Raw genomic sequence first — 22,715 nt, 5'->3', positions numbered from 1 at the left:
AGCTTATCATCATGCAGGGATGTAATATCTTCATAAGCCAACTATAGCGTTTTAATAATTCACTATAATGTTATTGAATTGAAAAAAAAAATCACGTTTTGGGGTTTAAAGCATCTTTTTTTGGTGTTATTTTTGTTAAGAAGACTTAAGATGAGACTCGAAGTGGTGCCTTGGCACCAGAGCCAGGTTGTCTGGGTCTCCCTCTGGAGGCCTTCAGAGGGATATCCCTCTGTCAGGCCGGGGAAACTGAGGCACTTGGAGGACTTGTGCACTGTGAGGTTTAAATCTTGGAGCCGCATTCCATATGTAGAACAAACTGCATCCTTTCACGGAGGTCTGAGGGAATAAAGGTGCTGACAGCTTGGCCACTGAGGCTTCACTGTGCTCTTTGTAAAGAAAAGGTTTTTGCTGTAGAGTCAAATTTCGGTTGCACCCCAGGAAATCAGCGCTTGAACTTTAGCATAAAATATTCTCTCCTCATCAGACCACTACTTAATATTCCTCTGTTTCAACTGGGAGGTATATCTAACCGGGAGGTAAAGTGACTCATAGTAGATTCCATCTGGTGGAAAGATAGGATGTGAAGTATTTGTGTTATCAGGAGATACACCAGGTATCTTCGTGTTTTTTTGCTACCCTTGAACTACATTTGAGTCAACAAAATTAAGATGTTTCTAGGTTGAAAAATAACATTTGGTCTATTGCATGCTGGTAAAGGGGCACCTTCTGCATAGTAAGGGCTAGTTTCATACACTTGAATTTACTTTATGAAGTAGAAACCTATTTTAAGAGGTGTTGTACCGTGTTACTTGGCTGTTGCCAGGTAAAGCTGATTGCTGCTCCCTCTGCCTTGCTTGATTTGCTTCTTGAGGTGCAGTTCTTAATGATATGAATTGAACCAAAGCGATACGGATCAAAACAAAACACATATAAATGTGTTCTTAGCCTGGAATGTTGGATAGCCCAGCACACAGGGAACGTGGTGGGACTCTGATCTCTGTTGCTGGCAGTGAGCTGTAACCTCTGAGCACAGATCCGCAGGTCAAACGGTTTGAAACTGGATTTCTAATAGACGTTGTTCTGTTGTTGCTGTTTTTGTTGCAGATGGCCGCACTGATCCAATTTTGGATGATGTAAGTAATGCCTTCAAGCTTATGGGGGTTAACCTGCATGAGCTGGAAGATTACATCCACAATATCGAGCCTGTCACTTTTGCACATCAAATCCCCTCGTTCCCCGTCAGCAAGAACAATGTCCTGCAGTTTCCCCAGCCGGGAAGTAAGGATGCAGAAGAAAGGAAGGAGTACATCCCCGATTACCTGCCACCCATTGTCTCCTCTCAAGAAGGTGCGAAATCAATCCTTTGCTTTAAGCTTTGGGCCATGTGTGTTTGCATGTTCGTTCTGCATCCTCAAGCAGTTGGAGCTGTGCTGCCCCAGAGCAGTGGCTCAGGTGTTACACAAGTGTGGTGTTTTACAACAGAGAGCAGTGCTGTGGCAAGGTTGTTTTCCACTCTTTCACTTTCCTCCAAGAGTAACATGGTGTTAAAATGCACCATCTTAATACACTTTTCTATATTGCATTTGAAATTTAACTTTTTGGATGACAATAGAATTGAGTGCTTTTCGCTGTTATGCATTAGCCCACCTCTTATGGATACTGCAAGAGCTTCAGTAATTTGGTAAAGGTAGAAGAAGGAATGCCAGTATTCCCAGCTCCTGACAGGTGTTTCATCTTCCTTCAAACAAATGTAACACACACAAAATTCCAATTAAAATGAATTCAGATCTAAAATAAGGAAGAGTCATGTAGAGGCACAGTGCCTTGCTTTCAGTCCTTGCTAATGTTGATTAGGGTTTTATCATGACTGGTTCAGCGGCTCTCCTTGTCCCACAGAGGTTGAGGGTCACTGTAGTAGTGAAACCAACTTGCACAAGTGCTACGAGCTGCAGTTGCCCTGGGAGTTTTAACAGTGGCACAGGAGAAAGCTAAATTTGTTCTGGTTTCCAGCTGTATAACACTTGACTGCTAATAAGATAAACCTTTAAAGAATGTGACCTGCTCTCCCTTTCCCTTTGAATAGTGAACATCGCACAGTTGTACTTTGTGGGGAAGTTAAAACGTGAGCTTGTGGACTCTGAACAAAATTCCAGAGAGAAGAGCTTCATTTTTCAAAAGGGTGTAATGAACAGGAGCAGTCCTCACAACATACTTATTTAATGGATAATGGATATCGTGCTCTGCTATTCATACTTGTCTGTTTTAAGAGCTAAGGTCTCAATGTCTGCACATGGATATACATGTGAAAGTTCTGCCCAGTGTGAAGATGAACATAAACAGCATCACCTTACTGAGTAGACACGGCTGTGCAGCTACAAATGTCACACAGGGCGGTATTTCAATGATTAGCAAGCTGAAATAAGTGTATGTTCAGCCTTTTATACATCATGCTCAGCTAGACAAATGCAGTTCCTATGTGCTCCAGTTAGACTGAGTGAGATTATAGTCGGGGACTCTTATCTAAGGTGTAAATGTCTGTCAGACACGATGGTTTGGGTGTGTTCAGAACAAATATACTATTTCCAGTAACAGCGTGAGGACTTACACTGGTGAGTACTTCGGAAGCTCTGTAGACCTGACTTTTCTCTTTAATTGCATAAAATACATAGTTATTTCATAGATCAATAGCATTTTAATGTCTTTTGCCTTAATATAACCCAGGAAGCGAAACTACTGTTCAAAGCAGAAATCCTGTCTTGGATTGATAAGGAGATACTAAAATCTCCCTTTGTGAAGTTTGTTAAAAGGCTTGCTTTTCAATTCTAACAGTGAACTCTCTTCAACCAGGAAGAGGCAAGCAAAATGTAAATATCTTATATGTAGAAAACATTCATAAGGCAAAAATATGGAGGAGGAAGACACTGAGAAGTGAATAGGGATTTTAGCTACCCCATTTCGGCTACCTGTAACGCTTTAGCCTGATCTTTTTCCACAGGCAAACGCCATTGTGTCAGAGAAATCCGGCATCTTTGAAGTGTAACAAGTTACCTGCAGTTTTGTGCCTATTTATTTAGTAACTTGGAAAATCATACTTTAAAAATCCACAAGGAAGATCAAATCCAAGGTGGCTCAAAGCGGCTGCAAAGGAATATCTGAACACGGGGAGTGAGAGATGAGAGTGTTGCAGGCTCAGTCTGCCGATACGTGACATACAAAGAGAGGCTAAAAATTGAAATGGGGACAGTTGTGCTGCTTTTTTTTTCCTTGTATGTAACTTTTTATACTCTTTCTCTTGCAAGTTAGATCCAGGAGTTAGATTTTAGCAGTCCTTATAAATAATGTATGAATCCTTTTAACACCCGAAGTAAGAAGATATTATTGCCAAAGTTGGATGAGAACCAGGAAAACTTCTGATGCCTCAGGCTAGTGTATCAGAGAACCTATAGGCACAGCTTCAGAAACATGAATACAGTATGTTTTTAATGGAAACTTAAAGCAAGCATTCAATACAACTGCTGAATACAGGTTTCTTAGAGTTGATTTGAGATACTTAAGAGTTGAGGGCGTTTTAATTTTGAATTGAACAGTTTCTGAAAATGCTGTTTGTAATTTTAAGCCCTGTGTTGTTTTTTTGGAAGGGGTGAAGTGGATCAAGAGACTCCGTTGTGTGCGTTTGGTTGTATTTAACTTCAAGTAAAACGAGACAGAAAAACTTACTTTTGCAGATGAAGGGAAATGCATCGTAAAACTACTGAGGAAGTGCACAAGCTGTTTGAATAGTTCGCAGATCTTTACAGAGTCCAGAAACAATGTGCTGCTGCTAAGATTGTGCAGTCCATAAGATCTGAGTTGCTTTGAGTAGGCAGTAAAGATAATTAGGCAGTAATGGAGGAAAGCTTCATGCACGTTACGATGTATAATGTAAATCCTTCAGTCACTTAAAGAGCTGTCAGGACGACTTGTTCTGTCCCATTTTCTATCGAAGCCTAAAGCTCATCTCGTGTTATGAATATTTATTTACTGAGAGGCTTCAGGAATCCCTGGTGCTGATATATTTTAGCAGTGGTGTAGCCATGAATGGTCTGAGGGTGTGAGCAGAACAAGGTTTAGTGGGAGATGTGATGTATTTTATATAATAGTATTTAATAATACTATTTAGAAGTATTATCTCTGGCGGCAGATTGACTTCATAGGTAATTTTACGTAGGTTCTTTAGTAAGAAAAAGCTGGGTTTAATTGTTAACTTAAAAACCAAACCAGTGTTCAGTATGCACCATGACCAGTAGGTGTTGCTAACTTCCTTCTCAACAGCCCTCTAGTTCTGCGCCTGCAACTAACTTCTTTCCACTTACTCTAGAACTGGGGGTGTTGTGTTCAGAGTATACCCAGCAGCTTGTGCGATGTCTTAGTTACCACTGCTCAGTAAGAGCAAAAAAGCCCTCTCCAGCCTGAGAGGAGCCATTCCCTCCGTATATACTCAATAGTAAAAAATGCCGAAACAGCTCTAAATGATTATTGAAGTTGAGGGGAAAGGGAAGAAGGCAAATAGGTTTTCCACATGTGCAGTCCGTGTCGGTTGGAAGCTCGGTTGGGTGATACACGTTGTGTTCCAACAAAGCAGAAACTCTTCTCTTGCTTTAGACAGAGATTGCGGTATTCCAGTAACATGCGCCAACCAAACGCTTGCGCTGCGAGGATCTACATGTATAATTCTATATTTTATAAAACAATCTGACTCACTATTGCCATGGCAAATGGTGGCTTTTTAGCAGGGTTTTTACAAAGGACACTGAAGAAATGATTTTATGCCAATGCATTATGATGTTCAGTGCCTGCCTATTTTTAATTAGCCTCCTTTTTGTTGTTTTGAGTTATTTTAGCGCTGTTGTCACTAAGATGTCATGGTCAACTTGTAAGACAGATTAAAAAAGGAGGAAAAAATAAATTAGTTGCAAAACATGATGGTCATGCTTTATTTCTTGGGCTTTAATGCAAAAGAACATGCATTTTGCAATAATATAGCAGCTTCATAGAATTTGTTGATTGCATTTGAAGCAGAACAGTGCTGTGCTGAAAGTAGGCCAGAGAGAAAGCCCAAATACTTTTCCACACCTAATAATACTAATAGTAGTAGTAATCATCATAATAATCATCATAATAATCACTATCACATTTTGTGATAATGTTGAGCTCTGCATCCTGATGCTTTAAGAACATGTATCATTCTTCATAGCTAAAACAAAGAGTGAATCCTGCATGTGCCATAGTAACCTTGTTTTTAAGCTTCCTAGGATGAATTTCTACCTGTGCTTACTGCCTTTTGTTATTACCTCATCAATAATAATAATAGTTTATAAAAATAAGCACTTTTTGTCAGCTGCTTTATTTTCCTGTCTTTCTGAAGTCCCAGGTAGTCGATCCCTGTTTCTCTAACCAGAAGACTGAAGAAAACAGGTTGTTGTTGTGCATGGAATGCTGTTTGTAGTCTGTTATATTTTATTAGACCCTCATTTCTCTCTTACAGCATAGTTGTGCTAAGGTGCATAAGAAGGATAAGAGGGAGAAGACATGAGCGTCTCTTTGCAGTACTTGAGAGTTATCTGTGAGGAGAAGGGTAGCTTTCAGGGAGTCAGACTTCTTCCTGACTTCTTGCTTCATTTTTTTCTGTCTTCTGCTTCATACCATTTCACCCCTGCTTCATAAAGGTGCATCTCCTCTCCCTTAATGAGGATCTGGAAACAAATGTGATTTTTACCAGAATTAAGTTTTGTGGTCTTTCATTCCTGATAACACGTGTTCAAACGCTGGCAATGTATTTCTGATGATTGAGTCAGGACCAGTGCTTGGCACAGTGTACAAATTTGGGTTTATTTGTAGCCTTTTCTGTCAGAACATTTTATTTCCCTGGCAGATCAAAGCATAAAATTGTTGATTTCTTACAGTCCTGCCTTTTCCCCTTTTTGCTGTTGATGTGATGTTAGGTTTTGGTGGGTAGCAAGTCTTGCAGCCACCTGGAAGTGTGGAAACCCAGCTGTCAAACCATCTCAGAACATATGTCGTTTGTTTCAGTATTAGTTGCTCAAATTCACATTTGGATTGATGAGAAGGGGGGATATGTGTATGAAGCAAGGTGCTATGACAACATAATTTTTGCATCTGATATCTGGGCTTTACCAGTGCTGTAGAATTGTAACTGTATAAAGCATGAAGCACCATGATGGTCCAAAGCATTAGTGTCTACCTGCAGTGGTTTAGATATATCGGGTTTTTAAATCCACTGGCCTTTCCATCTAGCATTCCTTTCGTTGGGTCCAGAGCTGAACATAGCAGGTCTTGAATCTCAGACCAGTGTCAGTTCAGTGCAGCGTCAGGTTGGTCTCTGGTTTCCTCAGGGGTTAAGCAAAGCCAATAATTCTTTCTAAATTAGCCCGTGATGGGCTTTAAGATGTACACTGGGATATTGTTTCGTAACACAGGTCTTGCTGTTGTCATTCTTAAGCCTTTCTGTGTTTTCCGCAGATCTCTTTTAACCACACCGACCAACTCTTCATTCTTACACCCGTGATTTAAAAGCAGCAACAATCTTCCCAACAGAGCTTTTCCCAGTACACTCAGTTAGGAAACCACCACCCATCACCAAACGGGTACTGTGCAGTGAACCAGCTCGAAGAGTTAAACCCCTGCCTGCCTGTGAACGCTTTGCTCCTGGCTGCTACCCATGCCTGCCTGTTGAGCGTTCGCAAGCATCCTTTAGCTGTCCGTGCAGGATGCGGAGTGTTAGATGCTGATTGCTTTTGTGCGGATGAGTCTTCATGTCTGCATCACCCTGGCAAGGAGGAAGCAACAGGAGAGACAGACAAAATGAGAAAGGCAGCCAAGCTTGAGATGCAGACAGAAGAAAGGCATTGGGAAAGAGCCAATAGGAGAGGCAGGTTTCAAAGAAAAAGGAAAATGTGAGACAGGAACAAAAAAAAGGTGTACAGAAAATGTGCCTGCTTTAAATCTTGCCATTAGACAGAAAAATAACTTGTATAGAAGGCGTGCTGATAAAGCTGTAATTGGGAAGACAAGTGTATCTTTACCTTTTCTTAAGAAGCTGGATCATAATGGAAAGCATAATTCCAAGTGCAATACTTCAAGAAAGGGTTTAATGAGGAAGAGTTTATTTTTTATTTAAAAAAAAAGCTGAAAGTATGAAGTTAAATCGACTTTCACCGAGAGCTTCATTTAATTTGCAGCACCTGGGGAAAAAAGAAATGAATGCAGTACATGCCATAGTAAAACTTTATCCATGGCAGAAACCAAATTGCTTAGCTGGGATCCAGAGACTATGGAGACAGAGGCATACAGTCCAGAGGCATACAGTGCAGAGGCATAGTGCTTTATATTCTATAGGAGACTAGAACCTAACTTTTCCTAATCATTCATGTCTGGGTTAAAAAAACAACCTCTTGCTATTTTTCATAAGAAGCATAGCAGGAGCTGGAAGGAAATGGATTAAAAACTGGTTTTAAGAGAGAGCTTGTGATGGATTTTGTTGTTGTTAAGGTCTTTTGTGTTGTATCCTTCGAAACAAACCAGCTTGAATCTGGCTGTATCTGAATAAGCAAATCAGCAAATACAGTTTATAAAGTGCTGACTCTGTTCTTTCTTAAGTAATAATGAGGAGTTAGTAATACTAACTGTAACATTCAACATTGTGTAAATGTATTTCCTCAGCTTCCTCGGCTGTCTGCTCTTATTCACTGCATATTGCAAATAGAAACAAAGTTAGCGTGACTTCACTGCAAGGCAATCTCACCCTCTGAAAACCTTCCCACAAAGATGTGTCTGCTTTTCAGACCTGTGGGGATAACTTACAAGTTGTCAGTGATTCTGATTCACAGTCAAAACTGCAAAAGGCAGAAGTGGACTCATAAAAGTTAGCTTTTTGCAGTAAATTATTTGCACTCTGTTGCAGTGAAAGTCGTGGGCTTCTTTCACTGCATTGTGATGTGCAAGTAGCAATTTTGGCTATAATAAAAATGGGACTTTATGATAAAAGGATTCTGTTGTGCCTTTTGAACAGAAATGCTGTCATGATTTTAATTTCCTACTGATCCTTCCTCAGCAAAACTTTTGTCCCTTGTCTCCACTCATCACCTCAGAGCAGTTTTTCCCCTGTTCTGACAACGTATGACTTTGTTTAGTGCCTGCATTGCTTCCTGCACTGTCTGCTGCTGCTGTGCTCGAGGATTTTATTTCATCTGGAACATCAGACACCTTTGTGCCTTTGAAAGCAGAAATGTCGAATTAGGTCATCGTCCGATAGCTGTGTGTGACTGTTCCCAAGCATTTCAGGCTTTCCCTTAGTGCCCTGAGTATTCTGGGGGGCTCTAGGGGAAGAGCTGGGCAAGGGAAAGTCTAGCCACTGCTTAAAGCAGGAGAAAAGAGAAGCATAGAAGAATAATAGTTCTTGGCTCAAACTGGCCTATTGTAAGGGCTGACCTTGCAGCTTTATTATTTTTCAGTGCCTGTCCTATTTTTCTTCTCATCACATGCTTTTATACATTTTTCCTCTTTCACTTTTTGCCACCAAAGTTGCTTTAACTTAATAAAAATGTTAGTGATGGCTAAAGATTCCTGGCATTTAAAAAGCAAGTGCTAATTATTGTACCTACTGGGTTCAGAACCACAAAGCTGATTGTTACCCCCTTACACAGGAATGAATTTGTGCCAAACCTTATGAGAAATGGCTCATAACCCCAGCAAGCCTTAGTTGTGAACTGTATTTGAGGGAATTGTTTGGGAAGGATGTGGAAGTAGAACGTGTTGGTTGAGGTCTCAATACATCTATCTTATTTTGAGCCCCATGGCTTTAAATTTCTCCTGCAATGCCAGCATCATTCTGCTGCTGATTAACAGCTGTGGCATTTACATGGACATGGGGAAGGGTCCATGCTTGGGGTTCAGGAGCTGGCACTTGAGGTAGTTGTTCTGAATATCCCTACTGTCCAGAGGACCATGGAATCACAGAGTGCTTTGGGTTGGAAGAGATCTTAAAGGTCATCAGTTTCCAACCCTTGAACACTTCCAAAGCATCTGAACTATTTCTTTCTTCCTGTAAAAAATGCCCATGCTTGGAGCTATTCAGGAATAGATGTTACACGATGTTTACACTCACAATTTCATGTGTAGCTGAGCCTGAGCTTGATCTTCTCATTAGAACAACCATTGTCTAGACAAGGATCACAAGTGAATTACAGGACCCGTATCTCTCTTGCCTTTATCATGAGAATGACTCATTACAAAGCTTCTGCAGACGAGTGTGTGGTAGGGTCCAGGGTAAGAGCTCTGCCTTCTGATTTTTAAAGTTATTACTAAGAGACCTCATTTGAATTACTTGTCCTTTGCCACACACAGATAAGCACTAGAACTTTACCGTGCAGCTCTTAACTTCAGTGTCTTCTTCCAGCCTTCACCTTTGGTCCATGTTCCTGTTTTCTCCAAGTCTCAACTAAAGGGAGTATTAGTGAGTGGGTAAGTCATTAGGAAGGGATAACTCATTTTGGTGTGTGGGCAGTTCCACTTCATTCTGCAAGAGCCTAAGAAATGTAAGGTTGGATCGAGAACAGAGTTCAAATTAGAAGGTGTTTGGAGACATGACCTTAGTTCTTGTAGCGAGATGCTTGGATAATTGAAGTTCATCTTTGACTGAGCGTTTTGTTGGAATCTTTCATTTTTGTAATTGCAGTCATTAGAAACATTATTGGTTCTTTGATGATGGTATTTTTGTCTGTTTCTTTAGTTTGGATTTTGTTGCTTTGAACAGCTGTGTATTGCGTGACTAAATCAAATATAGCTCTGTTTGCCTCTTGTGTATAAATGCATATTGTTTGGATCGGTTAAGCAAAACCTGCCGTAGCATACCTGTGTGTTTGAGAAGCAATGTCAAACTTGAGCAGGGCTGGATCTGGCTTGTATTTAGCCCAAGGCTGGAAAACATAGGGTCTTCAGGTGGTAACACAGCAAGTCACACTTTTCCCTGACTTGGTTTGAGATTAATGTTTCAATACTGTTATAAGTGATGACGCCACACTGCCAGAGGTGGTATTTTATATGGAGCGATAAATTGAAGTTCAACTCTGTGTGTGTTTAAATCAGTCCAATAACAACTGAAATGGCCTTTATTCTGGCCACTTTACAATGTGCAGCATTCTGCCTAATTCATTTTCTTTGGTGAACTTGTTTGCCCTCTGTGTTTGCACTGTTGGTGTCTGCTGCTTTCCCATTCCAAAGAGTTGCGCTGAAGGAAGACTCTGTGTTTCATGTGTATTCCTATGGTTGGGATGAAGCATACTTTTCTTCAAACGTTATGAGCTCTTTTCCCTGAGGGGAGGAGGATGGTACTGATTCTGTGTGTCTGAGAGCTACGGCTTAACAGATTGGCCAAATAATCCATCCTGAATTGGAGAGTCAAATAATTTTAATACCCCTTATCTTGCATAGATTTTTGTGGATATTCATCTCAGCAAATGAACTTTGCATTTCTAAATGTGAGGAGCAGCATGTTCGTTCAGGTACAGCATACTTGAATCTTAATATTCTCCAGGTTTCTGTGCATGTGGGACTTGTGCTCCAGGCATAGTTAAATGCTTTGCGCCTGTGTGTGGACAACACTAATCACGTCTGACAGTCACAACTGGGAATAGCATGGAGGAAATAATAGTTCTTGACCAGGCGCTAGAACACAGGAAGTCCTGGTGCCATAGAAAGGGAGAGAAACTCACTTTTCATTTCCTTTTGAGTCCGGTACGTCCAGATTAACTTGAAAGGGAGCTGAGGCGCAGCTCTGAGGATTTAGCCTTCAGTTGCGGGCTACCTACGCATGGAGCCTGGCCTCAGCAAACAGCTAGTCACCATCAGAAGAGCTCTCACAGCTCAGCTGTTGGGTATCCTGTTGCAAATTAAATATGGAACAAGGATGCGTCTGGTTTTGCATGAGAAACTTTTAACACATTCATTAAAGAGGCTTCCTTTCTGCTCCGAGTGTTTTAAATGACAGTATTGCTGGAGGTGATGTGTCATCTGTAATCCCTTAGAGATAACTGGTTTCTTTTGCTGTTTTGAAGAGGATTGATTGATTTTTACCATTCTTACGTGCAACAGTTGTAATTTTCTGTGTTACAGGTTTTACATGTTCAGCTTAGCCAGGTTTATCGTAATTCAGGTACCTTTTGGGGGGGGGTGTGCATAAAATGTTATACAAACATTTGCAATGTGATCAAAACATGCACATATGTTTATTAAGATAAAAGCAATGGTTAAAATCACATATCCTTGCCCAGGCAGCTTGAGTTGAGATGTTGTTTTTTTTTAAGAAGCGTTAGAATTACAAGTGAAAATCTATTTAGATTTAGCTGAGATTTAGCCATCTATTTATCCTCCTTTAGCATCATACCTGAGTTTGTTTTTCAGAGTCCCTTAGTAACACGATCTACAGTCACAGCGGGTTTGATGAGCTGAAAAATCAAGGTGGAATTTTATTGTATAGTTCAGCTGCACTCACAAGCTGCAGCATGGGAAGGGTTTATCACAATATGCATTTACTGATACAATTCGGTATGGCTTTTAGGACTCTCGGGAAAAGTAAACTTTGAGAATTAAAACATGGTAAGGATCCTCATGCTTACGTTGCAGGTACCGACGTTCTCGTCGATGCACCGATTTTCACAGAGTAGAGCTTATGCATAATATCTGTTTAAAACTTAAGGTGATTCAGGCTGAAACACTGCATTTGGTCAGAGTAAACCTCAGTTTTGTAAGTGGCCCATTTACTGCAGGAGTTTTTCCCTCACACAGATACTCCTCGTGTGAGCTCACTAGGCTGAGCTCCTTACATGTATTTTTGGTCAGTCTCTGCTGTGCCGAGGCAGAGGAGGTGATGGCTCATCTGTAACCTGAGACAAGTTTCTTTTGCTCCTTTGAAGAGAATCAATGGATTTTTACCGTTCTTATGTGCAACAGCTGTAGTTTTCTGTACTACAGGCTTTCCATGTTCAGATCCCAAGGTTTATAGTAATTCAAGTAACTTTTTTGGGGGTGTGTGTATATAAAATACACAGGGTGAGGCCATGCAGCACGTCTTCTAGACCCGCTCTGGTGTAATCCCATACAGATGGGATGCCAGTGTAAAGCTGTGGCCTAAAATGAAGATTGTTATATGGAATTTGAGCTTGAATTTTGCAGTATTATTGGTCCATGTAGAGACATCTTCCTGTGCCCAGGCTATGATTTTCCTAGGTCATGGGCTAAGCCGAGCAGGGTTGCTGCAGTACTTGTCCTAACAGCAGACATCCAAGGCAATGCAGTGAAGCAGCATTGATTAATAGATGGCATTTTATAAGCAGCTTGGTGCAATGTCTAAACCAGCGTGTTTCAGATGGGATGAAAAATGAAGTCCTTGCCACTCGTGGTAATTAGAACCTTTGTGGCTCACTTTTCAAGAGCAGCATGTTAACCCCGTGGGCACGGTGCCAGTTGTGTTACAGAGTTCTGCCAACCTGGGTGCCCCGAGCAGTTTCAAGTTCGTGGAGGAGAAATGGCTCAGCACTGTTACTGTGCTTCAGCCGCAGTGATGCTGAGATGAGACCAGGCCTCTCTGAATGCAACAGCATAGTTTCTCTTGTTTTAAGGGTAAATCCAGCAGTGCACGTGTGTTCTGCGTTAATGTTAGACCTGCATGTGTGAGTGATGATAAAGAAATAAACGCAAGGTCATTAATGCTCTTTCAGGACAGGGAGATGAGCCCATCCTGGTACCCAATCTGTGTTTGCAGAGGAGAAGACCCTGCGTGATCCGCAGGTGCTGTAATATACTGAAGAAACTCAGGCAAATAAACAGAAATGCTGATGCCTTTTATCTAAGTAGTTTTCTTCCTTTCACATGCATTTGAGGGGCTGCTTTTGTGTGCAACCCAGATAAATCATTTCCATGTGGTATTTTTAGCAATGTATAGAAAAGGTGTGTGGACTGTTAAAGGAATCCAGACAACTGGTTGTAATCTGGAAAAGAGACGTGTGAGAGGTGGGAAGGTGATGCTGCAGTGGTGTGTGTGCCACCAGCAGAATGCATGGTGGGGTTTTATAAAGCGGAATCATTCTTATCAGCCTCTGGTAAAACGAGTAACACTTGTGCTGCTTTCAGACTCCAGTGTCACCCACATGCTTATTCTATGCAGTAGCTGTTGGCCTTATCTAAATAGAAAACCCTTTCCAGCTTGAGAACAACTTAGTGACTTTTTAGTATCAAAAGGAGTACATTATACACGACACATGTACGAGACTCAAAGGAACATGTATGCTGCCTAAAGTTTTTGGAGTTAGTGTGTGTGCTAATCTCCTGAAAGTTCATTGCTCTGAGCTTTTATCCAGAGCAAAGGGACTCAGAGCCAAAGACTTCTGTGCACTGCCACTCCATCTGAAAGCACCAGCTCCCTTTTCCTTAGTTCAAGGCAATACGCCCAGAAGTGTGAGTACATCATTCCTATCAATGCAGTCACAGGACTCCGACTTCCTTTTTAAGTGGAAATAAATGAAAATGGTTTCATTATGTATTGTTAAAGCAGCAGAGGAGGTTTCTGCTACAGTCTAATGGTCTTAGATCTGTTTCTCAGTGCATCGTCTTTGCATTAAGCTGTTATTATCTTTTAATGTTGTTCAGAAGAGATAAAATACATTGGTAGTATCTCAGGGGAAATACTCTAGATGCTGGGTTTATGACGAAAAGCTTAGAAGTGGTTTAAAAACCTGCTTTCTTCACGAGTCGACTGCAGTTCAGACTACTCGCGCTTGCTGCAGCCTCTAAATGTCCAGTTCTGCACTTGCTTTGCCTTAATTTGTGTAAGTTTTGTTTTCCCAGATAATCTCTTATGAAAGGGCAGCGTGATGAGGGAAGAAGTGAGCTTAAGAGTGAGGGATCCCATCGAGAAGTCATGTCCGCTTAGTATCGCATTAACAGGGAGAGAGCACATGAGCGATCAGATAACATTAAACATCATTCTGCAGAATTATCCTCTCCTGCCTTTAGTGTGCCAGCATCCTGCAGAGGTGGGAACGGCCAGAGCTGCATCAGTGCTGTTCTTTCTCTGATTCAGTTCTCTAGCAACAGCAGCTATAACCTTTTCATTTTAACCAGCCAAAGCTGTGTTAAACAGGAGCCTCTCCTGGTCATAGGTACCATGGGACATGAACACATTTAAGGCAATTCAGTTCCTGGAAGAAAGGGGATACAAAGCAAAGTCTTACTTCCTTCTGCAAAGAGCTGGATCCCTGATTACAACAGAGGTGACAAAGAATGTCATTTGGCAAAAATCTAGAGCAATGCTCAGCCTCTTCGCCTCTTGTTGCAATGAGGCACCTTAACTGCTGTCATCATCACACCTCCTGGTTTCATGTAAAGAACGTCAGAAACATGAGTGAAGGTTTTCAAGATTCCCCTCCACTTGAGAGCATCTTAACACTGTGCTCATCAAGGATTTATATGTCTTTAATATTAGCTGTGTATATTGTATATAGATATATATCTAGATCTATATAGATGTATATATGATGTCACATCTACTTTCACTCTGCTGATGCAGTATCAAGGCTGAAAATTCTGTGAAAGTAATTTCTCTGGAGCTTTTATTTTGCCTTTTATGTGCATTTACAGCAGTCGTAGCAAAATCTGTGTTCTTGAAATGAGAGCAGCGTAATGTGGTTACATATGGCAAAGGAAATAATACAAAAGATCTTGGCTTTCTCTAGTGCGCGTCCCTAGCATCTTATATTGCTGCATGGCTACAAAATGCACTTCACAAGTGGGATGTTTCAAGTGTTGTGTTAAAATTATCTATGTTGTAAAAGACTAATATGTTTAGTGCATTTTAATTAAAATTAATGTATGTGCTGATTTCTCAGTTCATGTGACTTTGCTCACTCTATCACTGCCTCTTTGCTTGCTTGAAAACAAAACTAAGGCACACGTATTCAGAGAGGGTGGTTACTTCTGAACCACTCTGGCTTTCGGAATGGAAACTTCAGGGGGGGAAGCTGAGAGGAGGCAGACAGGACACGCAAAGAAAATGAAATGTTTCAGGCCCATCTGAGCACTGGAGATCAGATAACTACAGTCCTGGTGTATCTTCTTGGAGGTTGTATTAGGAGTTACTATGCAATAAGCTCTACTAATAACAAGAGCTTAGTGTGTGATGCACGTAGCACAGTTTGGAGGAGGAGGTGCACTGGTTTGCTCCTAGAAATCTCTGCTGTTGGAGACAAAGAAGAAACACCAGTGATGTTTTGCAGTTGCTAAAGTTAGGGGAAAGGAGCAAATAAAACCCTCTTTATGCTAGCGAAGGACATCTTAAGTTGAACCAGAGCCAGCAAGGCACTGTTGGTTGGGCTCTGGCAACCAAACTGTTGGCAATATGTCACCATTAGTGTTGCAACACTGGGAGAAGCACAGGACCACATCTTGTCTCCAGTTGTACACTCATCAATTTTAAGGTGCCAAGGTCACAGTAATGCTCAGGAAAAGAGATGACAACCTGGGGGAAGCCAAGCCCTTCCTAGGCTTGTTGCAGTAGTGTAGTTCTGGTGTTTAATTCAGTAAGGGGAGGTTTTGGAGGTAATGTGAACGAGATGGCGGCCAGGTCTTTAAAGTGTGTGCCTAAGGTGTGTCGAATGGACAGATAAATGGTGATGGTGCTAAACAAATGAACGTGGGTATTAGAAACAGCAGAGCTGTATTAGCAGGATGCTTTTGTTGGTTCAATTTATCATAGAATTGCAGAATGGTTTGTGGTGGAAGGGACCTTAAAGCTCATCCATTTCCAACCCCCTTCCATGGGCAGGGACACCTTCCACTAGAGCAGCTTGCTTCAAGCCCCGTCCAGCCTGGCCTTGAACACTGCCAGGGATGGGGCAGTTTATACTGTTGAGAAGAATCTGAGCCCAGCTGTGCTTGGCAAGCTGAACTCCTGCTTAGATGGATGCCCTGAATTGGGAGCACTCAGAGAATGCTTTGGATCAGAACTTGCACAAGGCATTGTGCATTACACACACATGTAATGATGCCCACTCAAAGGACTTCTTCATTCAGAGACTACATCTGCATCTTTTTGTTTGATGGTCCTTGATAGATCCATGTAAGGAAGAGCAGGAATCCCTGCTGAGAAGCAGAAACCGTCTGTCCCAGTGTAGTGCCATGTTAAAGGACTATACTAGCTCTGCTAGCTGAGCAAGCTTTTGGGATACAACTCTGCAACTACCTAGAGGGAGGTTGTAGTGAGGTGGGGCTCTGTCTTTTCTCGCAGATAACACGCGGTAGGACGAGGTAACGGCCTCGAGCTGTCCCAGTCAGATATTACAACAGGCTTCCCAGGAAAGCGGTGGAATCGCCACCACTGGAAGTGTTCACAGACCATGTAGATGAGGCCCTCAGTGCCATGGGTTAGTGGTGGCCTTGGCAGTGCTGGGGAACGGTTGGACTGGATGAGCTTAAAGGTCTTTTCTGACCTCGTTGATCTGTGATTCCATACAGGTACCTCGCTCTCAAGCTGATCCTGAGGTATCCTTTCTCCCTGCAAAGAGTTTGTTAAAGAAGAAATTGAACAGAAAATACATATTCCACTGGAGTTTTTTATTCATCAGTCTTCTGGAAAATCAGATGTTTTCCTCTTCCCTCTTCAAACCCAATCAGATGAGATCAGGTGTTTTCCAGTAACACTTCATTCAATATCATATTGGTCCAGCCTTGCACCCTGACTGCATCAGTGTGTTTCTAACAGTAGCATTTTACAAATCCCTGCAGAACTGTGTAGGTTGCCCACTATTTTTAGAGGAATTTCCAGCTTGGAAGCGTGCTGAGCTTGCTTTATATTAGCTAGAAAATCCCAAGAGGTCCCTACCACCCTTCTCCCTTCAGATACCACACGTGCAAGCATTTTTTAGCATAGTTCCAAGCCTCAAGTTCAGAGAAGTTATGACTTAAGGCTATTGAACATGTAGTTTTCAGACAGCTGCAAGTTCTGCTATTTTTAAACACTTCTTTACCTGCAACAGCAGCTTCAGTTATTATGTGCAATAATGTAGTCAATACACTTCAGTTTAAAACTTCTCTATTTTAGCTGCATTTTGCTCATAGGAATGTGGGAGGAAATATTTTGTGAGCTCAAACAAGTGGAGTCTTACCGTAACTTTCTCATAGAAATTCGGCTTCTAAGTGGAATTTGTGTGGAAGATGTTGTATTTCTGATAGAACTGGGGGTTTCTTTCTTTTTTCCCCTGAGAATTCTAAATGTCTGAGGCATGATTTAAAATGGAAATAGCAGCGTCGCCTTCACTGTTGTGTCACTATCAATTTGCCGTAGTTAAAGCATTTGGGGAGATAAAATAGATTCAGTCGAGCTATCAGATAGTATCTTGTAGTCTTTTCATTTAAATGCTCTTCACCCTTAGTGCAAAAGACAGAGTGTGTGGATGTGCCTATGGGTATTACCTACAGGGACTAGGGACCGAGTGCTGTTGGTGCCCAGTGAGTTTTGGGTTCCTCTATGAGTAGTTTTACATATACTCTTTTCCCCCCGTCTCAGCTTTTACACCTGCATTACTTTGCTAAACTAGCATGTTAGGAATTCATTTTTCCCCCTCAAAGCTCAGTGTTTCCAGCATTCTGGAAGTTTTAATTTATTTTAATCAAGCCCCTTTTGCCAGCTGGAAGTGGAACCTTGTTTTGACAAGCGCTTCTGTACCATTTCCAGGCAGCGCTGTGGGTCTTTAGTATTGCGACTGACCTAAATGCTGTGGTCAGATTTGCTGTTCCTTTTCTCTCTGCCAGTGAATGATTCTTCCTAGCAGTTCCTAAGCATTCCCTGCTTCCGTTCCTAATTCTGGGATTCTGTAGTTAACATGTTTCTTGAAATGCATTAACTGATTTTTCCCTGCATTTTGAGCTTACCTTGTTCTAAGCAGACCACTTTATTCATACCTATATTTCTTAGAGCCGTTGTTTTCCACGAACGCTTGTGCCACGCTTTGTGTTACATTTCCTGACAAGTTGCCTTAAACAGGATCATCCTGGTTTTATAGAATATGCTACGATAAGAGCATGTGTAAATGATATTCTTTTGGTTCCTCACTAGATAACTCCCTCTGCTTCTTCATTACCACTTGTCTGCATTCTTCCCGCATGTTTCATTTTTGTCCAAGACTTTTCAGATGTAGTGATACTGTCAGATGTCGAACTTTAAAGCTTCTGTAGCAGTTCCCAGTTATCTATTATTTCTGTAGTTCTTTCAGAAGAAGCAGAAAATTGATCAAGTTATCTTTATTCTTCTTTCTTTTCTGTCTAATCTTGTAGGGTTTTTCTTTTCTTAATACATCCTAATTCTGTTTCGGGTTGAAGTGGTAGTTGTTAGGGTCATTCTTTTGAAGTGTATGTATATTCTGGACTTACTGATAATATTAATTAGATACGTGTAGTAACAAGCAGCTTTAGTAATCAGTGAACTCCTGATAGAGACAGCACAATAGTTTGAGACAGGAATTTGCTCTAGCAGCAAGACAAAGTGATCCAGATGCTCTTTGTTTCGATATCAAAACCGTGTTCCTTGCTATGTACGTTGGGTTCAGGATGCATGCTGTTGTGGCTATTTATAATCCTGGGATTTGGTAGTGATGGTTACAGCGTGAGACTCCTCAGAATTAAATCAAAACAAACCAGAAGTACAATATGTTGGTTTTAGGTGACTGAAAAAGCTTTTCTTCTGTCCAAGTTTTATTATAGGAGGGTGAAGATATTATTGAGCACAAGCAGCTGAATGTGGAAAGTGCCCAAGAAATTCCAAGAGGTCAGCATAAAGAGCAGAGAAAGAGAGGCTTAAAGTGTTTGCAGTTTCTATTTCTATCCCTGCTCGCCTTGCTGGAGACTCACCCTGCATTCATACCTGGGCCCAGCTGGCACAGAGATGTGGCTGAATATTGGGGCATGTTCTAAACCCTGTTCTGTTTGCCTCCCTTACAGGCAAGTGTTTTTTCCCTGGAGTTTTATCCTTTATTCCTGCAGGATAAAACCAAAACCGTTTTCAGTCCTTTCTTACTAGAGGTTCCTTTTACTTGCCTAGTTTGTTTTCTTCTGAAAGGATAAAAGGGTTTTCCTTCCATAGCTGGACACTGAAGGAGTCTTGGACTCTTGATTTGTGTGACTGGTGGTGTATCCAAACTTGATGGCTGCTCTGGTCCAGAGTTAGCATCTCGGGGAGATTTAAATGTTTGTGTCTCCTTAACATGACAAGAGTTTTGACTTTTGTCTCGACGCTGTTGCATCAGTGCTAACTGCATGTTGTTGAATCAAATAGAAGATTTACTAGTAAGGTAATAAATATAAAATAAAAATCTTTAATAAATATATATCAAAGAAATATAAAATCTTTAAGGTCCTTTCCAGCCCAAACCATTCTATGCTTCTATTGTATCCAATTATTTTTCCCTATTAAATGTGCTTATTTTGGCTTAATAGCTACTTAGGCTATCCTCATTTTCAGTAAGAATATTATCAGTTACTTTATAGGTAAAACTGGATATTGAGGAGAGCAGGAAGAGAAATAACAAGGAAGAATGTCTGAAAATGCCTTAAGTTCATTGTTACTGGAAGTACATTAGTCTGTGAAGGCAGAAAACAGTTTAGGGGGTTTATTTAATGAAAACCCGGCTTAATTGTTATGAACAAACTTCAGTGCAGATGTGTGAAAGAGAAGAAAACTGTGATGACTTAATCACCTGGCTCCTAGATGAGCTTTCTGAAGCTTAGTGCCCTGGGCAAGAGTGCAAAAGGCTGGATATGACCATTGTTGCTGGTGTTTGGGATCTTCGTGAGTATCGCGTTCTCTTGCTGTTCTCGCTGCTTTCCCAGAGCAGCAGTGCTGTGAGCAGGTCAGTCTGATAAGCAGACTGTGTTACAGATTTATACACCATATATTTATTAGTATATTTGTACATCACTCTATTTGTTACAGTGGTGTATAAATCTAAAAGAACAAGCACACTAATAATATTAAGGTACCAGAGAGGTAAGATGTTCCCTATAGATGTCTCTTAGCAAAGTTCTCACCATCACATTTAGTTTCCCCTCTTTAAATTACTTCTTTATATTGGTGACGATTCTTCTCTGTTTTCTCAGCTTCTAGGGTTGTTTTGTGGTATTTTTGTCTGAATCTTTTCGAAGTCTTTCAACGGGGAATGATACAATTCTGATTCCTTTGACAGCATCACTGCTTGGCACGAGTCTTCTATCTGGATATGTAAAGTATTCCTAATCTGAAATGAGAATTTTGGGGGTTGTATGTTTCCTGAATTTGGCTAACAGTTGGAAATAGCGTGCTGCTCTCCTTCCTTTCCATTATGTGTCCTGCTTTAGGTTGTAGTTTTTGGAAGGCGATCAGATTTTAGTGCATTTCAATAACTTTTTAATCGCCCAACTTAAAGCATCTCTTGGAGCTAATATTATATGCACACAAAAACTTTTGTTTCCCTTAATGACCGAAGTTGAAATCCACTATCTCCATTAACTTCCAGAGGAGCAATCTATGGGTAGAATCTAGTGCTTTGTCAGTGATCTGCTGGTTGAAAGATATTAATTGCTATTTGTCTAAGATCAGACCTGATGTCACTGCTTTTCATGGGGTGGAAAATGTAACTGTAGAAAATCAGTTTGAGGCAGTGTCTGACTGTGTGGTAAAACCGTATTTTAGCCTGAATTCATCTTCATAATAAATAGTAATTACAAAAGCTGCAGCATATGTCCCAGCTATTGACAACTGGCTGTATATCGTGGTAGCTTAGCACACAGAAATGAAGGCATTTTATCTCATTTTCACTGAGCAGAGGGCTAAACAGATCCTGATCAAGTGCTAAGGAAATGCTTTTAAAGGCAGAAGCCAAGGTTTGTGTGATTTGGGGAAGGCTGCTTGGCAATGGTACTGTTGTGTGCTGTGAAGTCTGTGCCATAGGTATTAATAAAGCATGCAGGGTGTGCAGAGGAAGGTGGGTTTATATTATGCTCTCCATTTTTAGCTTGCTTTGACATCTGCACATCCCACTCTGTCTTTCCAGATGAATGTGTGGAGAGATTATTGCGAGTAAAATTCGGTTTCAGGGTTTTGCTTGTGACTAAAATATGGTTTCATGGGTTTGGTTTTTTCCCTGATTTAAAACAAATTACATTAAAAATATTAGGGGAATATTTGCCCCTCCAGTGGGCTCCCTTGTGCTGTAAAGAACTTGGAGGCTTTCCAGTTTGCACTGCAGCACTGATGGTTTTTAGGGCAGCGGGAGCTCTGCCTTGCTCTGCTTCACCTTTCCTCCCCTCACTACCTCCAGCCTTCGTTTTCTCCCTATGGCAGCGACTGGCAGCAGATACTGGAGGAGGGAAAGAGCTGAGAGCCCAGTGCCCTCCAGGATAGATCTCAAAACTCAGGGGGTATTCTATAGTTATCAGTGCTTAAAACCCATGTGGCAGATTAATTTGGGTGGCTGAGGTGTGCTTCTGTGCCACCTGAATTGAGAATTCCTTGAAATCTGGATTTCCAGGTGAGTGAACAGATAGGTCTGTAGTACATTAAGGATGTATTTTATCTCCAGTTATTTGTTCACTCTTCTGGTGACACTTAAACTTTCTATGGGAAAAAAAGAAGTGGCCTCATCTTTCCGTTTTTATCTTCCAGAATCCTCAATTTAACACTTAAAGGAAGAAGAGGCTTTTTGCCTTTATTGCTTGCTGGACCTCTGTAGCATTTTGCACACTGACCTGTCAGACCTCTTCTGATCCTCCGTTATTGTGATTATTCAGCAGACAACACCACATCTTTTAAGTCTTGTTGACAAGGAGATTAATTTATAGTGGAAAACTTGTGAAGCACATGTTGGATTTTCTTAGAAATACACATTCAATTTAAAAGTCTCCCTTTTGGGAACGGAAAGGAATGATTTAATGCAGTAAATCACTCCTGGCACTGCCTGTCTAAACCAACTAGAAGGCAGTGGGTTGAGATCTTCAGATTGTACCGCTGTCCCACACAACTGACATTCCTTTAAAAGCAGGCAGCTACTACATGAAGGCTGCAGGTTTAGACAGCAAATGGACCTTCAGGATCCAACAGCAGCAGTAAATCTTCCATCATTTGCATACCATTTTGAGTAAGCAAGTTGTTAAATGCTTTTTTGTCTGGTTTGAACTTATGGTAATATCGCACATCCTTGATACTGCGTTATTACTATGCTTTTTTTGTTGTTGTTATTGCACTGATGTGGCTTAAAGTCATTTTATCATCTCCATTTAACCTTTGGCGTGCATTTAAACATATGTCCTGTGGATCTGTGCTGTGGTCTTCTGTAGAAGAGGAAAGGTAGACTTGTGAAAATGAGGTTCACAACAGAGATCTGAAATGGAAATAAGCAGGGTGTGAGGATAAGTGACTCCTTAAAAAGACGCTTCTCATCTCAGCTTTTTCTACCTTACTGTGTTTAAGCAACTCATTTTCCAGAACACAGTTAACCAAAAGTATTCCAGTTTTGCTGATGCAAAACAGAGGCAAAAGAGAGATAAACTTGTATGCAGAAAGCTCAGGGCTTGTAAGAGGGTGTAGTAAATAAAAAGGCACTCAGAATTGCTGAGAACTTATCTCTTTCTTTGGAATT

General features: G+C 41.0%; 1 protein-coding gene across 3 annotated transcripts in view; it reads left to right on the top strand.

Moving 5' to 3' along the window:
- TAF3 (TATA-box binding protein associated factor 3) overlaps window positions 1-22,715 on the top strand; it is a 117,480-nt gene that overhangs the window by 12,409 nt on the left and 82,356 nt on the right. For 2 of the 3 annotated variants that reach the window (XM_062609324.1, XM_062609325.1), the window contains exon 2: window positions 1,105-1,347. In XM_062609324.1, the coding sequence (XP_062465308.1) occupies window positions 1,105-1,347 (243 nt within the window). The remainder of the gene's footprint in view (window positions 1-1,104; window positions 1,348-22,715) is intronic. The other variant, XM_062609327.1, reaches the window with a different exon arrangement.

The sequence above is a fragment of the Pezoporus occidentalis genome, unplaced genomic scaffold (genome assembly GCF_034315485.1).
Source record: "Pezoporus occidentalis ecotype Australia unplaced genomic scaffold, CSIRO_AGI_Poc_V1 ctg136, whole genome shotgun sequence".
Taxonomy (NCBI): Eukaryota; Metazoa; Chordata; class Aves; order Psittaciformes; family Psittacidae; genus Pezoporus; species Pezoporus occidentalis.
Note: the sequence above shows the minus strand (reverse complement) of the source record. Positions and strands in the feature narration are given on the sequence as shown.